We start from the raw sequence: 22,227 nt of genomic DNA, 5'->3' as shown, positions 1-22,227 counted from the left end.
GATACAGCTTTACAGACCCAAAAATAAGGACTTCTGAGTTTTGTCATGATCCCCATGGTATGAACAGCACCCCCTTCCAGCATGAAGCAGTTTGGAATGAGCGACATCCAAATTCCCATCTTGTTTATAAATCTTTGTTTTCGTTTAAATAGGATTGTTTATAATTGGTTAATGATCACAACCAATCTCTTCTTAAAGGAAAAAGAGGATTATAGTATGGAAAGGAGTACTTTGTATTGGTATGGTTTTTCATTTATTGATACAAATTCAAGGTCAATTTTGTGATATGTATATTTCTCCTCTTGATTAAGTATTGTGCTTATACTGATCTTTTAAAACGTAATGCATAATTGAATACAGACTATAGATAGAATTTATAGTTAGGTAAGTTAGGTTTTCTAGATATACAGAGATATATTTGAAATAGATAGTCTTCAAACCTTTCAAAGACCTTCAGAAAATGGCATTTAAAGTGGTTTAGGATTTTTCTTGACAATGAGAAATGTCTGCTCCTGGCAGTACCAATTATGTCTGAGAGGAATATGGGCATCGAAGAAACTCGGTTATGGAGTTTGCTTTCAACATGGAAAGATTAGCCATTTGGGCAAGAAATTGCTGTTGCCTAGACTGTTTGACTGTTGCTGTATAAACTGGACATGCAGGACCCACAGGAAAGTGACTGCTGAACTCAGTCTTACAGGGTTCCTACTTCATGGAAGAGTCTACGAGACTTTCTGCAGGACACAGAGAAATGACTGACAGACTGCCAATGCAGATGGACAGTTTTGAAATTTCCTGATTTGCTGAGAAATCTTCTGGACACATTGTGGCCTATGGGCTGAAGATGGATGCCCCAACATTACAGAGGAACTTTGGGTGACTGTCCAGGTAGCAAGATGTCTCTGTCAATCCTATTGTTTATATATTATCCTTCTGTGGTCTTTGATAGAGTTGAAGGCAGATAGTTATAATTATAGTTTTCCTTAGTTATGATAAAAGATAAGCTACATATAGAACTTTGGACTCACAAGAATGGGATGGATGATATTCTCTTTAAATCTTGCTAAAATATTGTAACTATGTTCTTACTTGATAACTGTTCTGTTATATATAATTTGACTATGTTAAAGTTAAGACCTTTCTTTTTGTTTAAACAGAAAAGAGGAGATGTTGGGGAAGTCCTGTGTATATGTCAATAAAGCACTGTTGGACAATAGGGAACCAAGATAGGTGGGACTAGGAGTCCAGGAAGACTCTGGGAAGGAGACACACAGAGAGTCAAGATGTAACGCCATGGGGTAGGAAGTCCGGAACTTTGCTCCGGTAAGAGAAATACTTAGATTAACAATTACGGGGTAAATACTTAAGTCAGAGCTAGCCAGTAAGAAACAAGCAAGGCCAACAGCTTCATAATTAATACAGCAGCTTGTGTGTTATTTGGGGACTACAACGTGGCAGAGCCCAGGCGACTGATGGGTGATAAACCAAAGCGGCTAGCAAAGAAAAAGGCTTCCCTTTACACAAGTTAGTTATGAAGGAAGAATTACAGTTACAATATTTAGCCTATTTGCATTTGGCAAAATATTCTATCACCTATCCTATCTTTGTGAATCTAAAGTTTTATATCTAATTTATTTTTTATCATAACTAAGGAAAACTATTATTATAACTATCTGTCTTCAACTCTATCAAATACCCCAGAAGGATATAATATTAGTTTAGTAAACAGGAAGTGCATTGTAAGCAATTTCCAAAACTCTAGAAATGACAGAGATATCTGGCTGCTTGGACTGTCACCCAGAGTTTTTTCTGCAATGTTGGGGCATCCATCTTCAGCCTACAGGCCCATATTATCTGGTAGACTTCTCAGTGAAGCAGGAATTTTGAAGATCTGTTTTGCCTTGTACTGGCAAAGTTTTTTAGTTGCTTCCTTCTGTGTCTTGCAGAATATCTGACAGCTTCTTGGGTGAAGCAGGAACCCTGAATAACCACCCTGTTTTGTTTTAGAAAGCTCAGTAGCCACTTTTCTGTGGTTCCTGCATATCCAGTTTATATAGTGTACAGCCAAGCGGTCCAGGCAAGAGCAGTTTCTTGCCACACTGAGAGCAAACTCCATAAGGAACTTCTTCAATGCCCATCATCCTTTTGAAGTAATTGGTGCTGCCAGGAGCAGATGTGTCTCACTATCGAGAAAAGTCTAAATGCCATATTCTGTAGGTCTTTGAAGTGTTTGAAGATTACCTATCCATCTTTACTATATCTCTGTATATCTAGAAAACCTAACTAGCATGTTTATAAGTTTGACTATTATAGATGACTATTAATTTGTATTTCTTAACTATACATTATACTTTTAAATGAGCTGCATAAACATAATACCTTTAAACAAGAGTAGAAATATACAAATAGCAGAACAAAATTGACTTTATATTTGTATCAATAAATCAAAATCCATACCAATGTAGAGTATCTTAAGATTAAAGTTTTTTTTTATTAAAGTAGATTCAATAATCTACTTTTTTTCTTCATTTCTGTATCATATCCTCCTTTTTTTTCTGTAGAGACTATGACCATTAACAATTTGTAGCTAACCCCTTAAATGAAAACAAACATTATAAGCTATCATTTTGGGAATTGGGATGTAGTTTTCTATACTACTTCCTGCTGATTGAGGGGTGCTACTAATCTTATGGGGATCCTGACTGGGGCATTTTGTGTAGTTGGTCATCTCAGCCAGAAGTCCTAAAACTTATGAATGTTGGATCACCTGGGTCATTGTTTAAGGGGTTCTTGTTTGATCAAACCATATTAGCCTGGAAGGAATCCACAGCTTTTCATCTTCTGTGGAAATAAAAGTAGAACCTCTTTTACAAAGCAACATATCCTTAGACTCAAATTTTGAAGTCAAGATACCTTTAAAATATATATCTTGGTTTAGCTTAGCAGCCCCCACCATCAAATGTCTCTGTGTAGTTAGCCCATTAACAGTCAAAAAATTCAAAGAAAACACAATAGTGTACATAATCCTGTCCACTATGCCAAGCATGAGCAGAGTTAGAGAGACCTTACCCCAAGCTTATCAGTTGTTACATAGCAGATAAGGCCACACCCCAGGCCTGGTGCCCCAAGGGTATAGGAGGAATGAGTTCCCACAAGGGTCTATATAGTCCTGGTTATCCCAGACATCACTATGTTGATCAAATTGGCTTTGAACTCACAGAGATTTGCCTGCCTCTGTCTCCTGTGTGTCATCACGCCATCATTCCCAGCTCACATGAGTTTTGTTATCAACAGTTGAACACAGTTTTACAAAGTAGTAGTATATCACCAGTTCCCGTTCACCCAGAGCACAGGAAACCATGGTTGGCCACACCTATTTGACAACAGATTCTCACACTGTGCCATTTTTCACAGCTTGCCTTTGCTTGTTTGAGCTGAAGATCTTGTAATTTTATTGCCAGGCTCATGTTTTTCAGTTTCATAGATGACTGATTCATTTTACCAGGTTTCAAATTCAGCAAGGTGCTGGCCTGTGTGTGTGTGTGTGTGTGTGTGTGTGTGTGTGTGTGTGTGTGTGTGTGTGTATGTGTGCGCGCACATTTGCATGCCTGTGCTTGCACAGTTAGCTGACTTTCTTATTTGAATGGTTAAGTACCATTCTTTTGTCCATTTCATATCCACAGGATGGCCTGCAGCTCACTACCAGGCTAAACTCTGAGCAATGCTCCTGCCTCAGTGTCCTGAAATCCGGGATTCCCACCACATCAGGCTACCATCAGTTTCCCTTCAAGTGTCTTTTCAGTTGCTAAAGACAGGTTTCCTTGATGTTCTCACCTGCAGAGGTGGTAGGAGGAGTCTGTGATTGTCCTGCTTCCTGTCAGCTGCTGCTGGACAGACCCCCGAGTATGTCTGTATACCACATGTAGGTAGTGCTGGCAGAGCCAGAAGGTGGTGTCTGGTCTCCTGGAACTGGAGTTACAGATAATTGTGAGCCACCATTTGGGTGTTGGGCCCAGCACTCTCCAGCACCAGTGGGGTTTTATCACATTAACATCTCTTGGTCCCAGGCCGGATTTCTCATGGCATTTTCTGACATTTTCTTTATTATCACTGCTTCTGGAGGTCCCAATGGGTGGTTACTGGACCTTAGTGATTGGACCATAGCAGGGCAGAACATGGTAGAGCACGTGGGAACAAGGCTACCCATTTCATGGCTTCGCGAACTCTTTTTTTTTTTGTTGTTTTTTTGTTTTTGTTTTTACGAGACAGGGTTTCTCTGTTTTGGAGGCTGTCGATCCAGCCTGGCCTCGAACTCACAGAGATCCGCCTGCCTCTGCCTCCCGAGTGCTGGGATTAAAGGCGTGCGCCACCAACGCCCGGCTCTCGAACTCTTCAGTTGGAGTGGTTTTGGTTGTATTGTTAAGAGCTTAACCCAAACCAGGTATGCTTGTATTTTCAGCAGTTTGATTTTGAATAGTTTTGTTATTTATTTGTTTATTGTGTGTGTGTTTACAGTGGATGTGTAGAGGAAAACTTTCAGAAGTCGTTTTTGTTCACCAGCCATGTAGGTTCTGGGAATCGAAGTCAGGTTGCCAGGCTTGGTAGCAATCACCTGTGACCTGCTGAACCACCTCACTGGCCCGAGTTTTATGATTTTTGAGAGATTTAGCTAAGGGTTTTGGCTTGTGCCTGTAATTCCAGATGAAGCTAAAATGAGAGGATTAAAAAAAATTGTTGGTATCCAGATGAGAGAGCCAACATTTTAGAAAGTTTCCAATCAGCTTCTCTATGTACAAACAGAAAGAAGCCTTGGTATTCTTATAAGCGTTAAAGCTGAGCTGTGTTTTTCAGGTACTTACTTAGTCATATTTACTTGTGAGCTATTGGGACATTATTGTTTGGTTAAGTGATAATTTTATTTTGCATAGTTTGTATTATATGCTTTATATAGTTAAATTATAGAGTATCATGTTCTAGAAAAGCAGTGTAAATGAAAAGATGCTTTTCTTTTTTGAGACAAGTCTATTGTAGTTTAGTCTAGCCTCAAATTTGAATTCAGCTGAAGATGAACTTGAACTTCTGATCCTCTTACCTCCCCCCCAATGCTGGGATTACAGGCATGGGTCACAGCTCCTGGTTTATGCAATGCTTGGAATTGAATCCAGGGCCTTGTACATGCTATGCAAACACTCTACCAACTGAGCTACAGCCTCAGCTTGTTTTGCTTATTTTCAGTTTAAATTACATTTAATTATTTAAGTAACTGTAGCAGAATGGCGCCATATAATAGGTGTTGTTTACTTATTTTCCTTATTTTTTCTTTTAGTACATTGAATTTTATAAAAGAATGGAATCAAGTGATGGCTTTTTCTTTAGAATTTGAATATGGAGGCTTCAGGAACAGATGAAGTTGACAAACTAAAAACTAAATTTATGTCTGCTTGGAACAACATGAAATACAGTAAGTACTGTCGCTTAAGCATTGTGTAAGTGTACTTGAGAATGAAATACTGTATTATTATGACTGGAATAGTCATGGGGTATGGATGGAATGTCAGAATGTCAACAGTGCTGATTAGAGCTTCTTGAAAAAAAGTGGAATATATTCATGGACATTGCTTAGAGACTCAAATACGCTGTATTGAAATGTGGGTATGATCTGTAACCCCAGATTTCTGGATGCAGAGACAGGAAAGCCTATGAGTTCAAGGCTAGCCTGGTCTATATAGTAAGCTCAGCTCAGTGAGGACTGTATATGAGACCCTCCCTCGGGGTGGGAGGCACCAAAGAAGTAAATATGTGATATGGAACTAATTTTTTTCTAATTTGGTAGAATATTTTGATATCCTCATGGCTTATGTGCATATGAATTTGTCCAGGCTATAAAACTTCTCAAGTTCCTTGAATTCAGTTTCAGGAAGTTTCATATGTAAACCAGGAAGTAGGCAGAATTGACAAAATAGATGGTGTCAAGTTCATTTGCCAAGATGTGTGGCTTTCTTCTAGGTGAAGTCCCCTGGACTTTACTTTTAGCGTTTTCTTGGCAAACAAAATCCAAACAATCAAATCTAATCAGGATTGTTGGGGTGATGAAGCCCTCAGGGAGGGAGAAGTCCTTAGGCTGCATTCCGGTTTTAGTGCTTGCTTAGTTGCTTTGAACAAATGTCTGACAAGAAGGAATGTGAATGAGGAGCGGGTTAGTCGGGCTCATAGTCTAGAGCACACTCCAGTAAGTGTGTGTCATGGCGGCAGCAGCCACATTGCACCTGTGGTCAGGGAGCAGAGTGAGACCAGTGTGTGCTTGGTGTGTCCTGTGCTTACTCCCTTTTCCTGAGTCTGGGACTGCATCTCAGAACAGTGTTACCAACACTTAGGGACTTAGGGTATTTATTTCCCCTCAGTGAAATGTTTCTGGAAACACACACACACACACACACACACACACGTTTAGTCGAGTTGACATTAAAAATTAGCCTGGCCGGGCGGTGGTGGCGCACGCCTTTAATCCCAGCACTCGGGAGGCAGAGGCAGGCGGATCTCTGAGAGTTCAAGGCCAGGCTGGACCGACAGCCTCCAAAACAAAACAGGGAAACCCTGTCTCGTAAAAACCAAAAAAAAAAAAAAAAAATTAGCCTGTAGCGAGCCGCCTGTGTGTTCATGGCTACGCCGCTACCATACTTCACAATGATCCGAGGCTCAGGGCTAAGGATATAAAATGAAGACAAAGACAGTGGCTCATTCTTACAAGGAGAATGGCATTTTATTATTACAAGGGTGGAGCCTTAAATACCAAAGGCAGGCATGGTGGAAAATCCCTGAGATAGAAGCCTACATTCCCAGGGCCCTCCAGCAAAGGGTGGGCCCAAAACAGGAATTAGCATTTAGACAAAGGCTGGATATAAAACAGGAACTTGCATGCAGGCCTTACTGGGAGGAGGGGATGAGTAGTGTTTAGCTAAAAGCTCCAACTAACAAGCGGTCAGCAGAACCCCACGGGGGAAGGGTGCAGCACTCCCCCTCTTGTCAACTTGACACCCAAACAAATCTATTTAAGTCGTCTTCCACCCCTGGTCCCTAAAGTCTCATTTTCATCTCATTAATGCAAAATGCACTTTAGTCTGTCTCTAAATGTACCCATAGCCTTTGACAGTCCCTACACTGTTCAAAATTCCAGAGTCTGTTTTGAGATTCAAGGCAATCTTTTAACTGTGAAGCCCTAAGCAAAACAAAGCAAGCAATCAAGTTACATAGTTCTAATATACAGTGACACAAAATCACTTTCTATTCTAGAAGGAGGTATGGGGGGATACATGGAGAGATCAGATCTACCACAGCCCAGCAGGACAGATGCCAAACCTACAGCGCCATGTCTGGCGTCGGTGCCTACGACGGTATCGCCTGGGTTCCAAAGTGCTTAGCTCCACACCTCCAGCTCTGCCTCCTGCAGCAAGCACAGCTTCTCTCTTCAGCTGGCCCCATCCATATCACTCGCTTTTCTCGATGTAAGCGGTACTGGCTCCCCAGCCTCCCGGGATTTCTATTGCAACTTACATTTTATCATCAGAGTTTCCTGTAGTGACCGACCTCTTAGGGCTTTTCTGCAGGGACTGAAAACCAGACACATGTTACCTGATCTCTGTGGTTTTCTGGAACCTGGGACAAGTTTGCATGGTATCCTCATCTTTCTTGCATCTTTCTTGCCTGAGAAGTGAGCACCACATGGATGATTCTGCCACGTTCTTGGGCCTGTTTGAGATACAGCCTGGCCCAACTGGACCAAAGCTGTAGTGGCTTCTGTGTGCTGTGATGCTTGGTTTTTGAGAAGGGAATCACTTTCAGTGTCGTTCTCAATTTAGGTTCTTTCCTTTTAAATGAATTTATTTATTTTTTCACATGGTGGAGCCCTTGATGGGTGGTGCCATGCCTTCAAGGTATCTTCCTAGAGGTTCTCTTTAACAATCATAGCTGCTTTCTCAGTACCTACCTTATCTACAACTATAAACTCCATTTTTTACCTTCAGATGACATTTTGTGTTTGTGTATACATGATTTGTGTGCTCACATATGGGTGGAGACCAGAGACCAGATGACTTCTTCAGTCACTTTTCTGCCTTCATTTTTAACAGAGGGGTCTGTCCCTGAACCTGGAGCTCACAGTTGTCTAGACAGGCTGGGTAAGCCCCGGGGATCCCGTTTCCTCCTCCCCAGCATTGAGATTACTGATACTTGCTTTTGCACTGTCTTTTTATGTGGGAGCTGGAGATCCAAACTGAGGTCCCGGTGCTTGCATGGCCCACCCTGTCCATCCCGGCATCTCCCCAGCCCCACAACACCCTCTTATGTCTTTGTACCGTCCTGTCACTCATTCTCCCTGTGGACCTGTGTAAAATGATGAGCCTTCTGGGTGTCACATTTCCACTGCCAAACAAATTAGTCTTGACTTTTGAATTCATTCTTACCCGGGTTCTCAGGACACAAGTGGGTTGCAGCTAGTGTCTTTGCCGGAGCATTACCCAAATGCCTGTAACCCCACTTCCATCATAGTCCTTGTTCCCTTCAAGCTGCCCGTGCCGAACCTCCACTGTCCACATTTCTCTGTGTTCTTACAAGAGTGGCCCGTGAAATTCTGCTTACAGTCCTCAGGGCTTTTCTGGCCCAGAGTTCCAAACTCTTCTGAATTCCTTTTGCATAACCAGTTTCAAAGGCCTAAGAAACAAACGGTTTAGGTTCATCACAGTGGCAGGCAATTTTTACAAATTTCTGTAAGCTATAAAAAGGAATTTATTACAGTGCCTCACAGGATAGGACCTGAGTGGTCCAGCAAGGGCTGCCTGCATGCTGGAGGGGCTGATTGCCTGGTGAGTATTCGATCCGTGAAACTGGATGCCCCAGCAGGCCCTGTCTGGTTCTGAAAGTCTAGAGTTGCTGGTCTTTCCATCCATGTTAGAAGGCCCACGAAGTGGGAGTCTGATGGTGGAAGAATGTGGCTGTGGTAGTGGCTGTGGTGGTGGCATCGGTGGCAGCAAGAACAGACAAGATCTTTTTTGAGGTCAGGTCTCATTGAACCCTGGTTGTCCTTAAACTATCTGGCTCAGGTTAGTTTTGAACTCATAATCATCCTCAGCCCCCTGAGTGCTGGGGTCCCATGTGAGTGACACCATGAACGGGCAGTAGTTCCTTTTTTATATGATTAAGTAATATCTCATCATGTGGCAGTACCTGACATTTGTTTGCTTTTCAAAAGTTGATTTTGAGTTTCTGTGAATAGAGTTGCTGTGAATGCTCTTATACAGTGTGTGTGTGTGTGTGTGTGTGTGTGTGTGTGTGTGAACACATCATTAGTGCTGAGTCAGTACCAGCTGTGGGAACTTTAGTGCTTGCTGAGTCAGTGCCCAGCAGTGGAATTGCTGAGTAATAACTGCAACTTTGTGAAGAATTACCAAACTGCTTTCCAGAATGGCGGCATCATTTCACACTCCTGCCAGCACATCCGAGGTTTGAGTTTTCCTAGGTCCTTGTGAAAACCTATTCTCTGGCTCCTTTATTAGAACCACGCTTGCGAAAGCCAAGTCAGCTCTCTCTGTGGGTTTGGTTTGCATTTCCCGGTGACTAATCCTGATGACCTTCCTGGTCAGTAGCTCATCGTCCGTGCAGAAATGTCTGTTCAGATCCTTCACCCAGTTTGTAAGTTTGTGATTTTTCTTTTTACAATGGAGTCACAGGTGTCCTTTGCACATCCTAGATACATACAGCTCTGTAAATTTTCTGAAGTCAGTTGGTCACCATGCAGAGGTTTAGTTTTGTTCTCTCAGTTCTCATTTACCTCTGTGTCAGCCCCTGTGCCTTTATCACACTGTTGTCATTTATATAGTTTTGTAATCAAGTGAAGAATTGGAGGTTGAGTTTTCCAACTTTACTTTTCTTTTTCAAGATTGTTTTGTTTATTCCAGAACGTTTATATTTCCCAATCAATTGATATTCTTTCTTTGCTTGGTTTAGTTCACTGATCATCGTTTCTATGTGATTTGTTGAGAAAACTGACTCCACAAAGTTGTCCTCTGACTTTTACATGTGTGCTGTGGCATGTGTGTCCCACACACCAGCAGTAAATAAATAAATAAATAAACAAACAAACAAACATAAGAGATTGCTATTTCTGGCCTTTTCTTATGTTTCAGGCTCCTATTCATTGGCTCCATATTTTTTTGGTTTGTGTTATTAATACAGAGTCTTTCTATCTAGCCCTGGAACTCACTATGTAGATCACCCTGACTTCAAACTCAATCTTTCATCGTGTGTGTGTGTGTGTGTGTGTGTGTGTGTGTGTGTGTAGGAAATGAATGAAATATTAGGTTTCCAATGACTTTTTCAAACACTTACTGTTAGTTATGTCTCCTCCAAGCCCTCCTCTTCCCCATGGCTTTTTTTTTATACCCTTCAGTTTTGTTTGTCTGCCCCACAGAAACCTGATTCAGCATCAGGAAGCTAGAGCAGAAAGAAGTAAGGAGTTTCTTATAAGAATTCATTTATACCGATAAATGGAAAATGGTTAACTAAATAGTTAAAAGAAAAAGTACAATGGTTAGGCTAGCCTTTGGCATGTTGATCTGCCTCGAGCTCCCATGTGCCTGTGGAAAAAGAAAAGTGTCAGGGTGTTTTGAGAAGCACGGAACCTTGTTATGTACCTAATATAGAGCAAGTCAGTCTGTCATGAGGAGTCAGCCCCTGCTTGAGTGTAAAGGGAATCCTTCCCGCCAGCCTGGTTCCAGAGCTGCATCAGTCCCAAATAAACACACAGGAGGCTATATTAATTATGAAGCTGTTGGCCTTGCTTGTTTCTTACTGGCTAGCTCTGACTTAAGTATTTATCCCATAATTGTTAATCTAAGTATTTCTCTTACCGGAGCAAAGTTCCGGACATCTTATTTCTCTGGCGGGCTACATCGTGACTCCCTGTGTTTCTCCTACCCAGAGTCCTCCTGGACTCCTAGTCCCACCTATCTTGCTTCCCTATGGCCAACAGTGCTTTATTGACATATACACAGAACTTCCCCATCACTTGGGTCTGCACAGGAAACAGAAGAACAAAAGGGAACATGCATCCCATGATTGATATGTGACTGTACAGCACTGTGACCCCAAGATCTTATTAAATATGAACTCTTGCAATGCCTCCAATCACATTGTCTTCCTTTTCTGACGAAAACTGGAGAGTGGTTGGCCAGAAGATGTAGGCAAAAAATGAGCTTATTTTTATTGAGTTCTCGGGAAATCTGTTGCTTTTTGGGAAGAAAGATAGTTGTTGTTTGGGGCTTTGAACTAATATTTAAAGAAGATTATATAAGGAAAGCTCCAGTCTGGTTCCTGCTATGCACAAAGCTGATAAATATCCATGTGGCACTAGAGTTTAGTAGAAGAGAACCAGATTTCCCAAAGACTACTCTGAGAGAAATAGCATTTGGATCGATTGATACTCTGGGAGACTTTTTGTCAGAGTCCAGAAGTGTAGCCGAGTAGAGGTGAAGACTAGGGTTCTAATTTGTACCACATTATGCACAGTCTTAAGTGAGAATTTGAGTGTGTGACTTCAGGAGATTGAGAGGTCAGATGAGGATGTCCGAGTGCCTTATGTCCATCTAGACAGTTACATCAGAGACAGGGTTTACCACATGTGCTAGCCCATCATGTGCTTCCTTAAGTTTCTCTCCAGGGGTTTTCAGCTACTGTACACCTTTAAAATATCTGAGGTGGAAGACAAGGGAAGAAGTTAGTAATCTTTGCTTACTTGAGGAACAGAAGTTAGTGTGAGTGAAACAGGAGTTCCTACCTTTTCAATTTGTGCCAGAAGAGCACAAAGTAAATCAAAATCACTCCCCCACCTCTCTTCTATGCTTTTTAAGTAGCAGGCTATGGTTAAAAGACTGAAATTTATTAAAGCTAGCAAAAATAGAGTCTAATTTTAGTTCATTGTCTTTCAATATTTTGTAACTTCTAAAAATGCATATTTATAGTGCTAATCATGATTTGAAGTCAACTAGGAGGAACAAAACACTGAGGACTTTTACCTTGAAATCTTAACACCAGAGCCTTTTTTCTCTCCATGCAGGTTGGGTGCTGAAAACAAAGACATATTTTAGTAGAAATTCACCTGTTTTATTACTTGGGAAATGTTATCATTTTAAATATGAAGGTAAGTGATGAACATGTAAAGCATTAAAAAATCTTTGAAGAATTTCATTGCTAAACTTTTTATTATTTTATTTCCAGATTAAACTGTTTTGACATGTTAACCACCTACACTTTGTATGACATAATGTGTGACTCTAGGATTTGGTTCTTGTACATCACTTGAGGATAAGGATCATGTCATCTGTCACTGTAGCCCTCATGTTTTGGACTTCGATTCTGCATAAGTACTAACTAACTATCACTTGAGTTGATATGCTTGTATTCTTTGGTAACTTTAGCATATGATAATGAAGGAAATGGTTACCTCAGTGACATCCCCGAGGGTCTGCCCAATAGTCACATTCTAACCTCTTTACAATTTTGAAAGTCATGTGAGTCAAACAGACTTCCTAAGTGCAGACTCTTTCCAGAACTTTCCTCCATACCTTCCTTTCCCTAGCCTTCATTTCCTCCTCTCATTGGTGGGCTTCATCCTCCCTACTGCACATATGTCCCATTCCCTTCCCCCTCTCCCTCTAGACTTCTTCCCCCACATAATTTCTCTTCTTAAATTGTATGCATATCCAGTGGAATGACCCTCTAGTCATTGATAGTGTATTGTCAGTCTCCATCTATTTGTATAGGGTTTGCAGTTCTTGGTATTTCTTAGTATTGTGTAACCAGCCTGACTACACCTCTGGTATTATTAGCAAGTTTATTTTATTTATTTCCTTCCTTCCCCCACCTTTTATTGTGTGGTGTTTGGAACATTCCTCATTCTTCTTACAGCATTGGGACAAAGTTCATTTAGTACTGACAGTTTCTCCACAGTATTTAGTGTTGACTAGGTCTGGAGAAGGTGAGAAATCACTTACTTCTTGAGAGGAGATTGGAACTCTGCATTTGTAGGACGAGGCATGAGAGTCAGGAACTATTGCATCACATTTAAAACAAATCCGAATGTCCACAGTGGCATATTTGGAATACTGTCGTGCCATGTTTAATTTCCAGGCACTTTTATTTGTAACCAACTTCAAGTTCTATATAATTTTGAGAGAAAGCCCTGTCAGCAGAGGTTTGGCATCCGTTTCTTTATTATCATCTGCTGAATATATATGAAGTTAGAGTGATGGTGAGTTTTCTAAATGAGCTGAAGGGAAGGGATGGGGGAAGAAAGAATGGAGAGAAAGTGCATTGTAAAGCTCTCAACCTTTAACATCCTACAGCAGGGCTTTGGATGTTGACCTTCTTGGAACTGGGAGTTGTAGCTAAGTATGTTTACTTACTTGCACACACCCAAGCCAGCCAACACTAATACTTAGCAAAATCTACTAATGCTAAACAGTGTCTCCAGCTGCAGGTGAAAGCAGAGGGGGTTTCTTTGGGAATAATTGAGGAATAGCAGTTCATCTTAAGAATAGTGTTTTGGACATGTTTGGGCAATGAATGACTTTTTTCACAGTAATTGTGTTAGAGATAGTAAGTGTGTAAAGGCCTTTAAATTGGTATGTGTGGATGGCAACAAATTCTGGAAAATTATATGTGAGCATGAAAGGACATTTATGTTTTTAAGAATTTTGTATTCTTACTCCAAAGCTTATTAGTTTTGGCTTTATAATTTGAGTATAAATATTCATGACAATACAGTGTGCACCTTTTGAAAGTATTAGCACATGTGATTATACACATTTTTACATAGTGATAAACCATGACATGTTATTTGCAAGTGACATTTCAAAGAGCTCTAATATGTGTGTCCTGAACCAACAGAGGTAAAAAGACAAGGTGTTTTACATTAACCTCTCATCTAAGAAGTGATTTTACGTGGGAGAAAGATGTTCACTTAACAGCAGAGTTACTGTTAACCTTGTATTGCTCTCCCCCAGTGTGCAAACCACCTGAGGGTTCATTCTTGTGTGATTAGACAGTGTGAAGCTTAGATTTCTTTTAAATGAACAAAAAAGATCAGAAAGATTGCGATTCAATTTATAACAAAACAGTAATGACATTACCATTATACATACTGCTTCGCCTATATTTATACTATATAACTTAACATTTTAAAAAATTTTGTAGATGAAAACAAGATGTTGCCTGCGAGATCAGGATGTACCATTGAAGATCATGTGATTGCAGGAAATGTGGAAGAATTCCGTAAGGATTTCATTTCTAGAATTTGGTTGACCTACAGGGAAGAATTTCCTCAAATAGAAGCTTCAGCCTTGACAACAGACTGTGGCTGGGGCTGTACACTGAGAACTGGCCAGATGCTCTTGGCTCAAGGGCTCATACTACATTTTCTTGGCAGAGGTAAATCAAGTCCGTTTCTAGATGCTGTTGTATTTACTTTGAGCATTGATTGGCTTGTGTAGAGCATACACCTTGCTGAGGTTAACCCTAAGAACCGGTCTACCTATTGCATTTGTATTGAGCTGAGCTGAATATCTTACACACATGTTCCTGACTCTCCTTTCAAAACTGAAATTCAACATGGCCATGTTATTGCCACAGTGAATTTAGTTCACATTTTGTTGTTTTAGTTGAAGTCTCTGGAGTGTCTCCAGCTCATTAAGTACTGAGTAGAAGAATTTTTATTCTGGTTTATTGCCTCTGTACACATCAGTAGCATTTTGAAAATTTTATCTTTATTAATAATTCATAATTCTCCATGTCATTTTAATTTAATAATAATTGTTATATTTTGAGACAGTGTCACTATGTAACCCTGGTTGGTCTTGAACTCACTATGTAGACTAGCTTTGCCTTAATTCACAGAGATACACCTTTGTCTCTCAGTTGCTGGGCATGTGCCATTACACCTGGCTATAATTCTTTATATTAAAATTAGGCATATTCTTAATAAGAACATTATATTTAGAGTTTAAAGAAAGATGTATTAAAATGAATAAATGAGTGTGTGTGTGTGTGTGTGTGTGTGTGTGTGTGTATGTGTGTATGTGTGTATGTGTGTTTGTGTGGAGGCTAGAAGAAGATGTCAGATCCCCTGGAGTGGGAGTTATCAACACTTAAGAGCTGTCCGAGATGGGTGTTAGGGACTGAACCTGATTCCCCTGCAGGAACAGTAAGCATGCGTAAGTGCTGATCCATCTCTCCAGCCCCATTACTTAGACTTTTAAGCCCTCAGAAATCTCATTCATGGTCTTGACATTGACAACTGTGACATATTGGCAACTTACTTATATTTACCTTCTAGAGTCATTTTCCTATCAGTCGGAATTTTTCTTTTTTTAATAATGTGTACATTTGTAAGAGGGTTTTGTTTTACCATTTTAGGCTATTATCTCTAGACACTACTAATGTCAGATTTTGTTAAAGTGTTAGACAGTATCCCTGTAATAGTAAGTTTTCTGTAGAGATGGTTGAAGTTATTTAGCAAAAATGTTTTGAGTAGTGTGACTAATACAAAGAAAAAGTTACTATTATTTTTTAAGTTTTACATGTTGGAGATTAAACTCAGGGCTTTGGTTATATGCTGGAAATGTGCTGTACCCATGAACACAATTAAGTAAGACTCAGTTTAGACCAGTTTTCTGGGGGTGATTTGTTTGTGGTCCTGTGTACTCATGAACAGGGATGGGAATGTTTATTCCTGAATAGATCTCTGAGTCTGTGACTTAATCTAAACTCAAAATGATTTGTTTCATTAACTTACAAATAACATTTGAAGATTGCTGCATTATTAAAAAAGACAGTAAAATAATGGTTATATTTGCTGTGTTTAGATCTTGTAGCTTTCCTGGATTTATTCATTAGCTTTTAATTTACTAGAAAACTATTACTCTCTATTACTCCCTAACAAACAATTATGGTATTCTGAAGGAAGGAACCGGAAAAAATGTCTTGAAGAAAAGTAAAAATTTCAATCATTTTTTTTCTTCTTCCTCTTCCTCCTACTTCTCCTCCTCTTCTCCTTTAAAACATGTAATCAAAAGTAATCTTCTTTCTAAAGAAAACTGTAAACATTAATAAATATTTTCTTTTTCCTTGTGCTTTTGGGAAGCCCAGACCAGAAGTCTGTCAGTGGAGTCCAGGTGTCTTTATTTCAACTGAGGATTGGCAATAAAAACCCAAGAAAACATTGAAAGATTTTTTGTGACTTTTCCTTAATTACATGTAGTATATTCCCAGCTTAGAAAATTTGGAAGTTACAGGGTAGTTCTGAAACATTCATATTTAAATATGTCATTGACGTTACCATTTTTTTTTTTGCACATGTATTTTTCCTTTTATGTTTTAAGCACACCTTGCTGTTTGGTTCAGTGAGGTCCAGAATGCCTTCCTGCCTGACCCCTGCCTGGGCCTCCTGAGCACTGCTGCCACCCCTCCCTCTTCTTTGTCTCTTCTTCCTCCTTTTCCCTTCTGTCTTTTTATTTTTCTTTAGCACTAAGGATGAATTCCAGGGCTTTGAACATGTTAGACAAACATGAAGCTATATTCCCGTCCCACTCTTCTTGTTTTTTTTGTTTGTTTGTTTGAGGCAGGTTCTCCCTGTGTAGGGTAGGATGGACTCAAATGCCCAGTTTCCCTGCCTCAGCCTACAAGTCCTGGGGTTACTATGATTAACTTACTATTTGTTTTTCTTTTTTCCTTCCTTTCTTCCTTTTTTGAAACAGAGTCTTACTGTGTATATCAAGCTGGCCTTGAACTCACAGTGGTCATTCGTTCTTAGCCTCCCAAGTGCTGGGATTAAAGTTGTGTGCCTTTGCCGGGCATTGGTGGCGCACACCTTTAATCCCGGCACTCAGGAGGCAGAGGCAGGCGGATCTCTGTGAGTTCGAGACCAGCCTGGACTACCAAGCCAGTTCCAGGACAGCCTCCAAAGCCGCAGAGAAACCCTGTCTCGAAACAAAACAAAACAAAACAAAAAACAAAAAAAAGTGTGTGCCTAGCATATATTTTTTTTCCTCTTTCAAAGCAAGCGGCTTTTACCAAGTGGTCAGCCCTGAACTCATATACATACAAGTAGCCCTATTTGTAATAAGCAGGTTATAATTACATACTTGCACATTTAGGAATATGTGCTGTGTGTGTTGTTATGTATGTGTGTGTATATATGTATATTTTTGATGCTATAGCTTGGACCTGGCCTGATGCACTGCATATTGAGAATTCGGACTCTGACTCATGGACCTCCAACACCGTCAAAAAGCTTACTGCATCATTTGAAGCATCACTTTCAGGGGAAAGAGAACTCAGAACTCCAGAGGTTTCTCTGAAGGGAACAATCGGGAAGTATTCCGATGACCATGCAGTGCAGAATGAGATTTACCACAGGAAAATCATCTCTTGGTTTGGAGATTACCCCATGGCTGTCTTTGGCTTACATCGTCTGATAGAGTTTGGGAAGAAGTCTGGGAAAAAGGCTGGAGATTGGTATGGACCAGCTGTGGTCGCTCACATTTTAAGGTACCGTTGTTTCCAATGTTCTTAGAAATGCCAGCTTTGACAGTGAGTGCATATAGCCGAAGCTCTTAAAGACCAGCTATGTGAGAACTTTCTGCTGTCCTTTGATGATGGGGAGTCAAGACTTGGGGGCTACAGTTGCATTTACTGTGCGTCAGAGTTTTCTTCTCTTGCTTATAGGTTCCCATATACAGGGTCTCATTCTAGCTAGGTTCTCATTACATTATATTGTTGTGTGTTCTAAAGCTACCATCTCTTTCACCATGGGGGCAGACTGTATTATTATTACTAATTTGTAATGTAACCAATTTACTGATGTCTAATGAGATGTTGAGAGCTAAAATTCTTGTGTCAGCGTTTCCATGAACATTTCAAATTCATGAGTGATAAATAGCGAAGCAAACATTTATAAAACCATACCACAAAAAGCATAGCTTCTAACCCCCAAGATGTCCCCAGGCTCTGCATGTTTTTTCTTAGTGGCAAATGGTAAATATTTGGGGCTTTACAGACCTTACCTTTTCTGTTTTCCATTCTTCTTTCTCTTTCAATATTTAAAATGGTCAAAAATCATTCTTAGCTTACAGTATAAAAAAACAGGCTACAGGTTGTATTTGGCCATAGTTATCTGGTGTTTTCTTCTATACTAGTATACAGGAGCATTCATGGTGCAACATTTAAAATTAAACAGAAATAAGGATATAGGCAAATAAAATATTTTACTTGCCACATCTGTGCAGTTCTGTTTTGCAGATGTTGGGGTTTTGTCACAACACATACCATTGAAAACACTCTTGCTCACTAGTGCTTCCCAGTTTGCAGTTTTGCTTTCAGAATTCCAATACTTTCAATTAGGAAATTCATTTGCTCAGATCAAATAGCTGTTTCTTCTTCCTTCCCTGCCCTGTGGTGCTAGGTGTCAAACCCAGGACCTTGGGACAGGATACTATGCAGAGGCTCTACCACTGAGCCACATTCCAGCCCCTCTCAGGGTGCTATGCAAATGCTCTACCACTGAGCTACAGTCCAGCCCCTCATACTGACTTCTGAATGGTGTGAATAAGCCAAACTGCTATTTAATAAAAAAAAAAGAAAGAAAAGGGAAAGAACTTGGGCAGGTATAGTTGGGGGCAAATACTATAGTACATTCTTTGTACTAGATGTCTTACTGTGAAGCAAACCTTGACTACCTGTGACTCACTGCTTAGAAAACATTCTGTGTAACCAGGGAGCTGATGAAGAAGGAAGTTCATTTAGGGCTGGGAGATAAGTTTTATAGCCGCTGAATCTGAAGGTATGTTTTGTAACTTCATTTAGAGTCTTCGGGTGGGTAGTTCAGTGTAATGTTCGGCTTTGGAAAATGCAGCCGATATCTGAACCCACTGAGATGACAGCCTCGACAGCAGACATACAGGTTATATAGGAATGGCAGGGAAGCAATGGATTGTTTTCCTTTTTAAACTAAATCTTCAGGTGCCACTCGTCAAGATTTTAAGGATGTTTATTATCTTCCTAGAAAAGCAGTAGAAGAAGCAAGACATCCTGATTTACAAGGAATAACTATTTATGTTGCCCAGGACTGTACAGGTACAGAATGTGTGGAACTCTAACTATGTGTTGTGTTAGCTCAGATTCTTCATGTATGAATAGCTCATCTCTTCCTGGTTTATATTTCAAATGGTTATGAAGATGGCGGTCACGGATAATTCATTTTTGTTCCTACATAACACCTTTCATGTAACAGGAATTTAGTATTTTTTCTGAATAAATACCATTAATTATTAATTAAAATATATTTGCCAAGGAAATTTTGAGCATTTGAAATGATTGTTTTGCTATTTTTTTTTCCCACCAAGACAGGCTTTTACTGTGTATCCTATGCTGGTCTTGAATTTATAATGCTGCTTCAGCCTACCCCGACAATGCTGGTCTTGAATTTATAATGCTACTTCAGCCTACCCCGTCACCCCTGCAGCCAGTGCTGAGGGTGGGTGCATCAACACACTTGACCTAACACTTCTTTTTAGTTAGTCAGGTTAAGCTAGTTAGGATGACTCATGCTGATAATGCTGGCCCAGAGAGGCCAGGACAAGGAGGGTCAGACATCTGAGGAGAGAAAATTCTGGGTTTCCCTTACAAGTATGTTTCCCATGAGTATGCTGATAAGTCTTCTCCCATGGTGGTTTGGGGTCTTCTGTTGATGGCTAGTGTCTGTAGTCACCGTGAAACTCTGTTGGAAATAGAAATAGAGGCTTAAGCTTCCTGAAATAAAATAAGCCACCCCATGCTGTAAGCTAAGTTTTTACAGAAGAGCTATTAAGATGATAGAAATGAATACTTTAGAAAAGTAAGAAACATGAATGTCAGGTTTAACATAAAGACATCTGCAAGCCTGGCAACCAACAAGGGCTCATAGTGGAAAGAGTGTTCTGCGTTTGGTATTCTATACTTCTTGAGACATTTATTTATTGTGTATGAGCATGTGGGTGGAATTGGTCCTCACTTCCCATCATGTGGGTTATGGGGGTGGAACTCAGGTTGTCAGGGCAAGTGCCTTCCTGCTTAGTCACCCCACTGTTCTGGGTCTGGCATCCGATCAAGTCAAGCACTTTCTGACTTATCTTATGCTCCAGCTTTTACCGTCAGTTTCCCTGGTGGAGCATATGCTCAGGGAGATCAAGACTTGTGTTTCATCACTGTTGAATTTCTAGGGGAATGTGTATGGCAATCTGAACTTGTTGATGCTTTGATAGTGGTGCCAGGGACCGCATGACCAGCACGTGGAGGAGTGGGATCAGAGTAAGAATGTTGATACAGCTGCTCTTATGACATTTAATACATACATATTCATTATGTTTCCACCAGTTTACAATTCTGATGTAATTGATAAACAGACTAATTCTGTGACCTCTGGGGATGCCAGGGACAAGGCTGTCATTATCTTAGTTCCTGTTAGACTGGGTGGAGAAAGAACCAACACTGATTACCTGGAGTTTGTGAAGGTAAGAAATGTTCAGTTTTTCTTTTTTCTTTTGTTTCCAAGGCAGTAGTACCTAACGTAAAAAATACAGAGGTGTTGTAGTCTCTTTCCCATGAGTAAGTATAGTTATACATTGTGAAATTTGGCATTGGAGATTTGAAATTTCAGTTTTGAGAGACCACATGAGCCTGAAGAGCACCCTTCTGTGACAGAGTGAACATCCTCTGAGTCTTTGCATGGTGTGCGCGAGTGAAATTTGCAATATGGCTACTACTCTACTATCCTTCTCTTAGGAAAAGATACTTGTCTTAGTTATCCCTAAAACTAACATTAAACCATGCCAAATTAACTATTAAAATAAACTTTAAAGATTACTACTGTATGCCAGTGAGAAATTGACAGTATAGACCAGTAAATTAAGTATTAAAACAAACCTTTAAAATTACTACTGTAAGCCAGTGAGAGATTGGCAATATAGAACAATAAGATGGTATGGAGGCGGGGGGAGGACCCACTTTCCCTTCCTTTTTTTTTTTTTTTTTTCTGAGACAGGGTTTCTCTGTAGCTTTGGAGGCTATCTTGGAACTCACTTTGTAGACCAGGCTGGCCTTGAACTCACAGAGATCCGTCTGCTTCTGCTTCTGGAGTGCTGGGATTAAAGGCGGCCGTCTGGCCAACTTCCCTTTCTTATTAATTAATTAAAAGTTATATTTCTTGAACCGAAAGAAACTGTTTGGTCCTGTGTGTTCTATTGTTTTAGGAACTACAGCATTTAGTTTTGAAGCAATACCTTTTCCAGTATTTGGTATTCGGTTAAGTATGTAGCTATAATAATACAATGTTACTTTCAGTTTTAGTAAGGTGACTGTGATGAAATACTTGGCAGAATGAACTTTTAAGAAGTTGAGGTTTGTTTTGACTCACAGTGCAGAGGTGTTCAGTGTTTAGCCTGCAGGAGCCATGTAGCCCAGGATAGCTATGAATGCTCACCTACATAAAACTGTAAGCTTACTGAAGACATTATGAGGTGTGTGTGTGTGTGTGTGTGTGTGTGTGTGTGTGTGTGCGCGCACGCACGCTCATACCTGCCTGCCTTTTCTTTTTGCTTTGGTAAATGTATTACATGGTTCTGTAGTGTGAACTTTGGCGATGACAATGTTGTGTTGCAGTGTGATGCAGAACAGATATGTATATGCTCTTCTACTTACATGTATGCATGTCTTCCAGTGTGCTACAGACAGTCCAATTATAACACCAGAGCTTATATGTGCTCATGGTGACTTGAAGAGTGAAACACAGCAGTCATCAGTAATACTTTAAGTAACCATTGCAGATAATAGGCACTTAATGCTATTTAGAAGACAGAATAGTATTTTTCCTAGATTATTAAGGTTGCTTCCATACCTCAGCTCTGTGTCCTGCATTGCCCACTGCATTTTACATTTGGCTTCCCTTTGCACTACGTCAGCCGCTGGGGTACAGAAGGACCCACCCTTGCTTTCTACTTTCCTATCAGTTAATTTTCATGGTGAAAAGTAAATTTAGTCCCCTACGTGTTATTACATTTGAATGCTAGCATGGCGTATGCAGTGTCTCAAAGGAAAACAGAGCTGGGGCCAGGGAGTGACGTAGCTAATAAAATCCCATAAGGGCAT

The 22,227-nt window shown here is 40.2% G+C and overlaps 1 protein-coding gene across 3 annotated transcripts in view; it reads left to right on the top strand.

The window, feature by feature from the left end:
- The window catches only part of Atg4c (autophagy related 4C cysteine peptidase), a 69,362-nt gene that overhangs the window by 17,726 nt on the left and 29,409 nt on the right, over positions 1 to 22,227 (top strand). For 2 of the 3 annotated variants that reach the window (XM_005074327.4, XM_013116495.3), the window contains exons 2-7: positions 5,327 to 5,461; positions 12,107 to 12,190; positions 14,245 to 14,478; positions 17,265 to 17,595; positions 19,109 to 19,179; positions 20,458 to 20,594. In XM_005074327.4, the coding sequence (XP_005074384.1) occupies positions 5,386 to 5,461; positions 12,107 to 12,190; positions 14,245 to 14,478; positions 17,265 to 17,595; positions 19,109 to 19,179; positions 20,458 to 20,594 (933 nt within the window). In that variant the 5' untranslated portion in view covers positions 5,327 to 5,385. Of the gene's footprint in view, positions 1 to 1,263; positions 1,324 to 5,326; positions 5,462 to 12,106; positions 12,191 to 14,244; positions 14,479 to 17,264; positions 17,596 to 19,108; positions 19,180 to 20,457; positions 20,595 to 22,227 lie in introns of those variants that run through there. The other variant, XM_040757116.1, reaches the window with a different exon arrangement.

The sequence above is a fragment of the Mesocricetus auratus genome, unplaced genomic scaffold (genome assembly GCF_017639785.1).
Source record: "Mesocricetus auratus isolate SY011 unplaced genomic scaffold, BCM_Maur_2.0 Super-Scaffold_100014, whole genome shotgun sequence".
Lineage (NCBI taxonomy): Eukaryota > Metazoa > Chordata > Mammalia > Rodentia > Cricetidae > Mesocricetus > Mesocricetus auratus.
The sequence above is the reverse complement of the archived record's forward strand: the minus strand, read 5'-3'. Positions and strand labels throughout refer to the sequence as shown.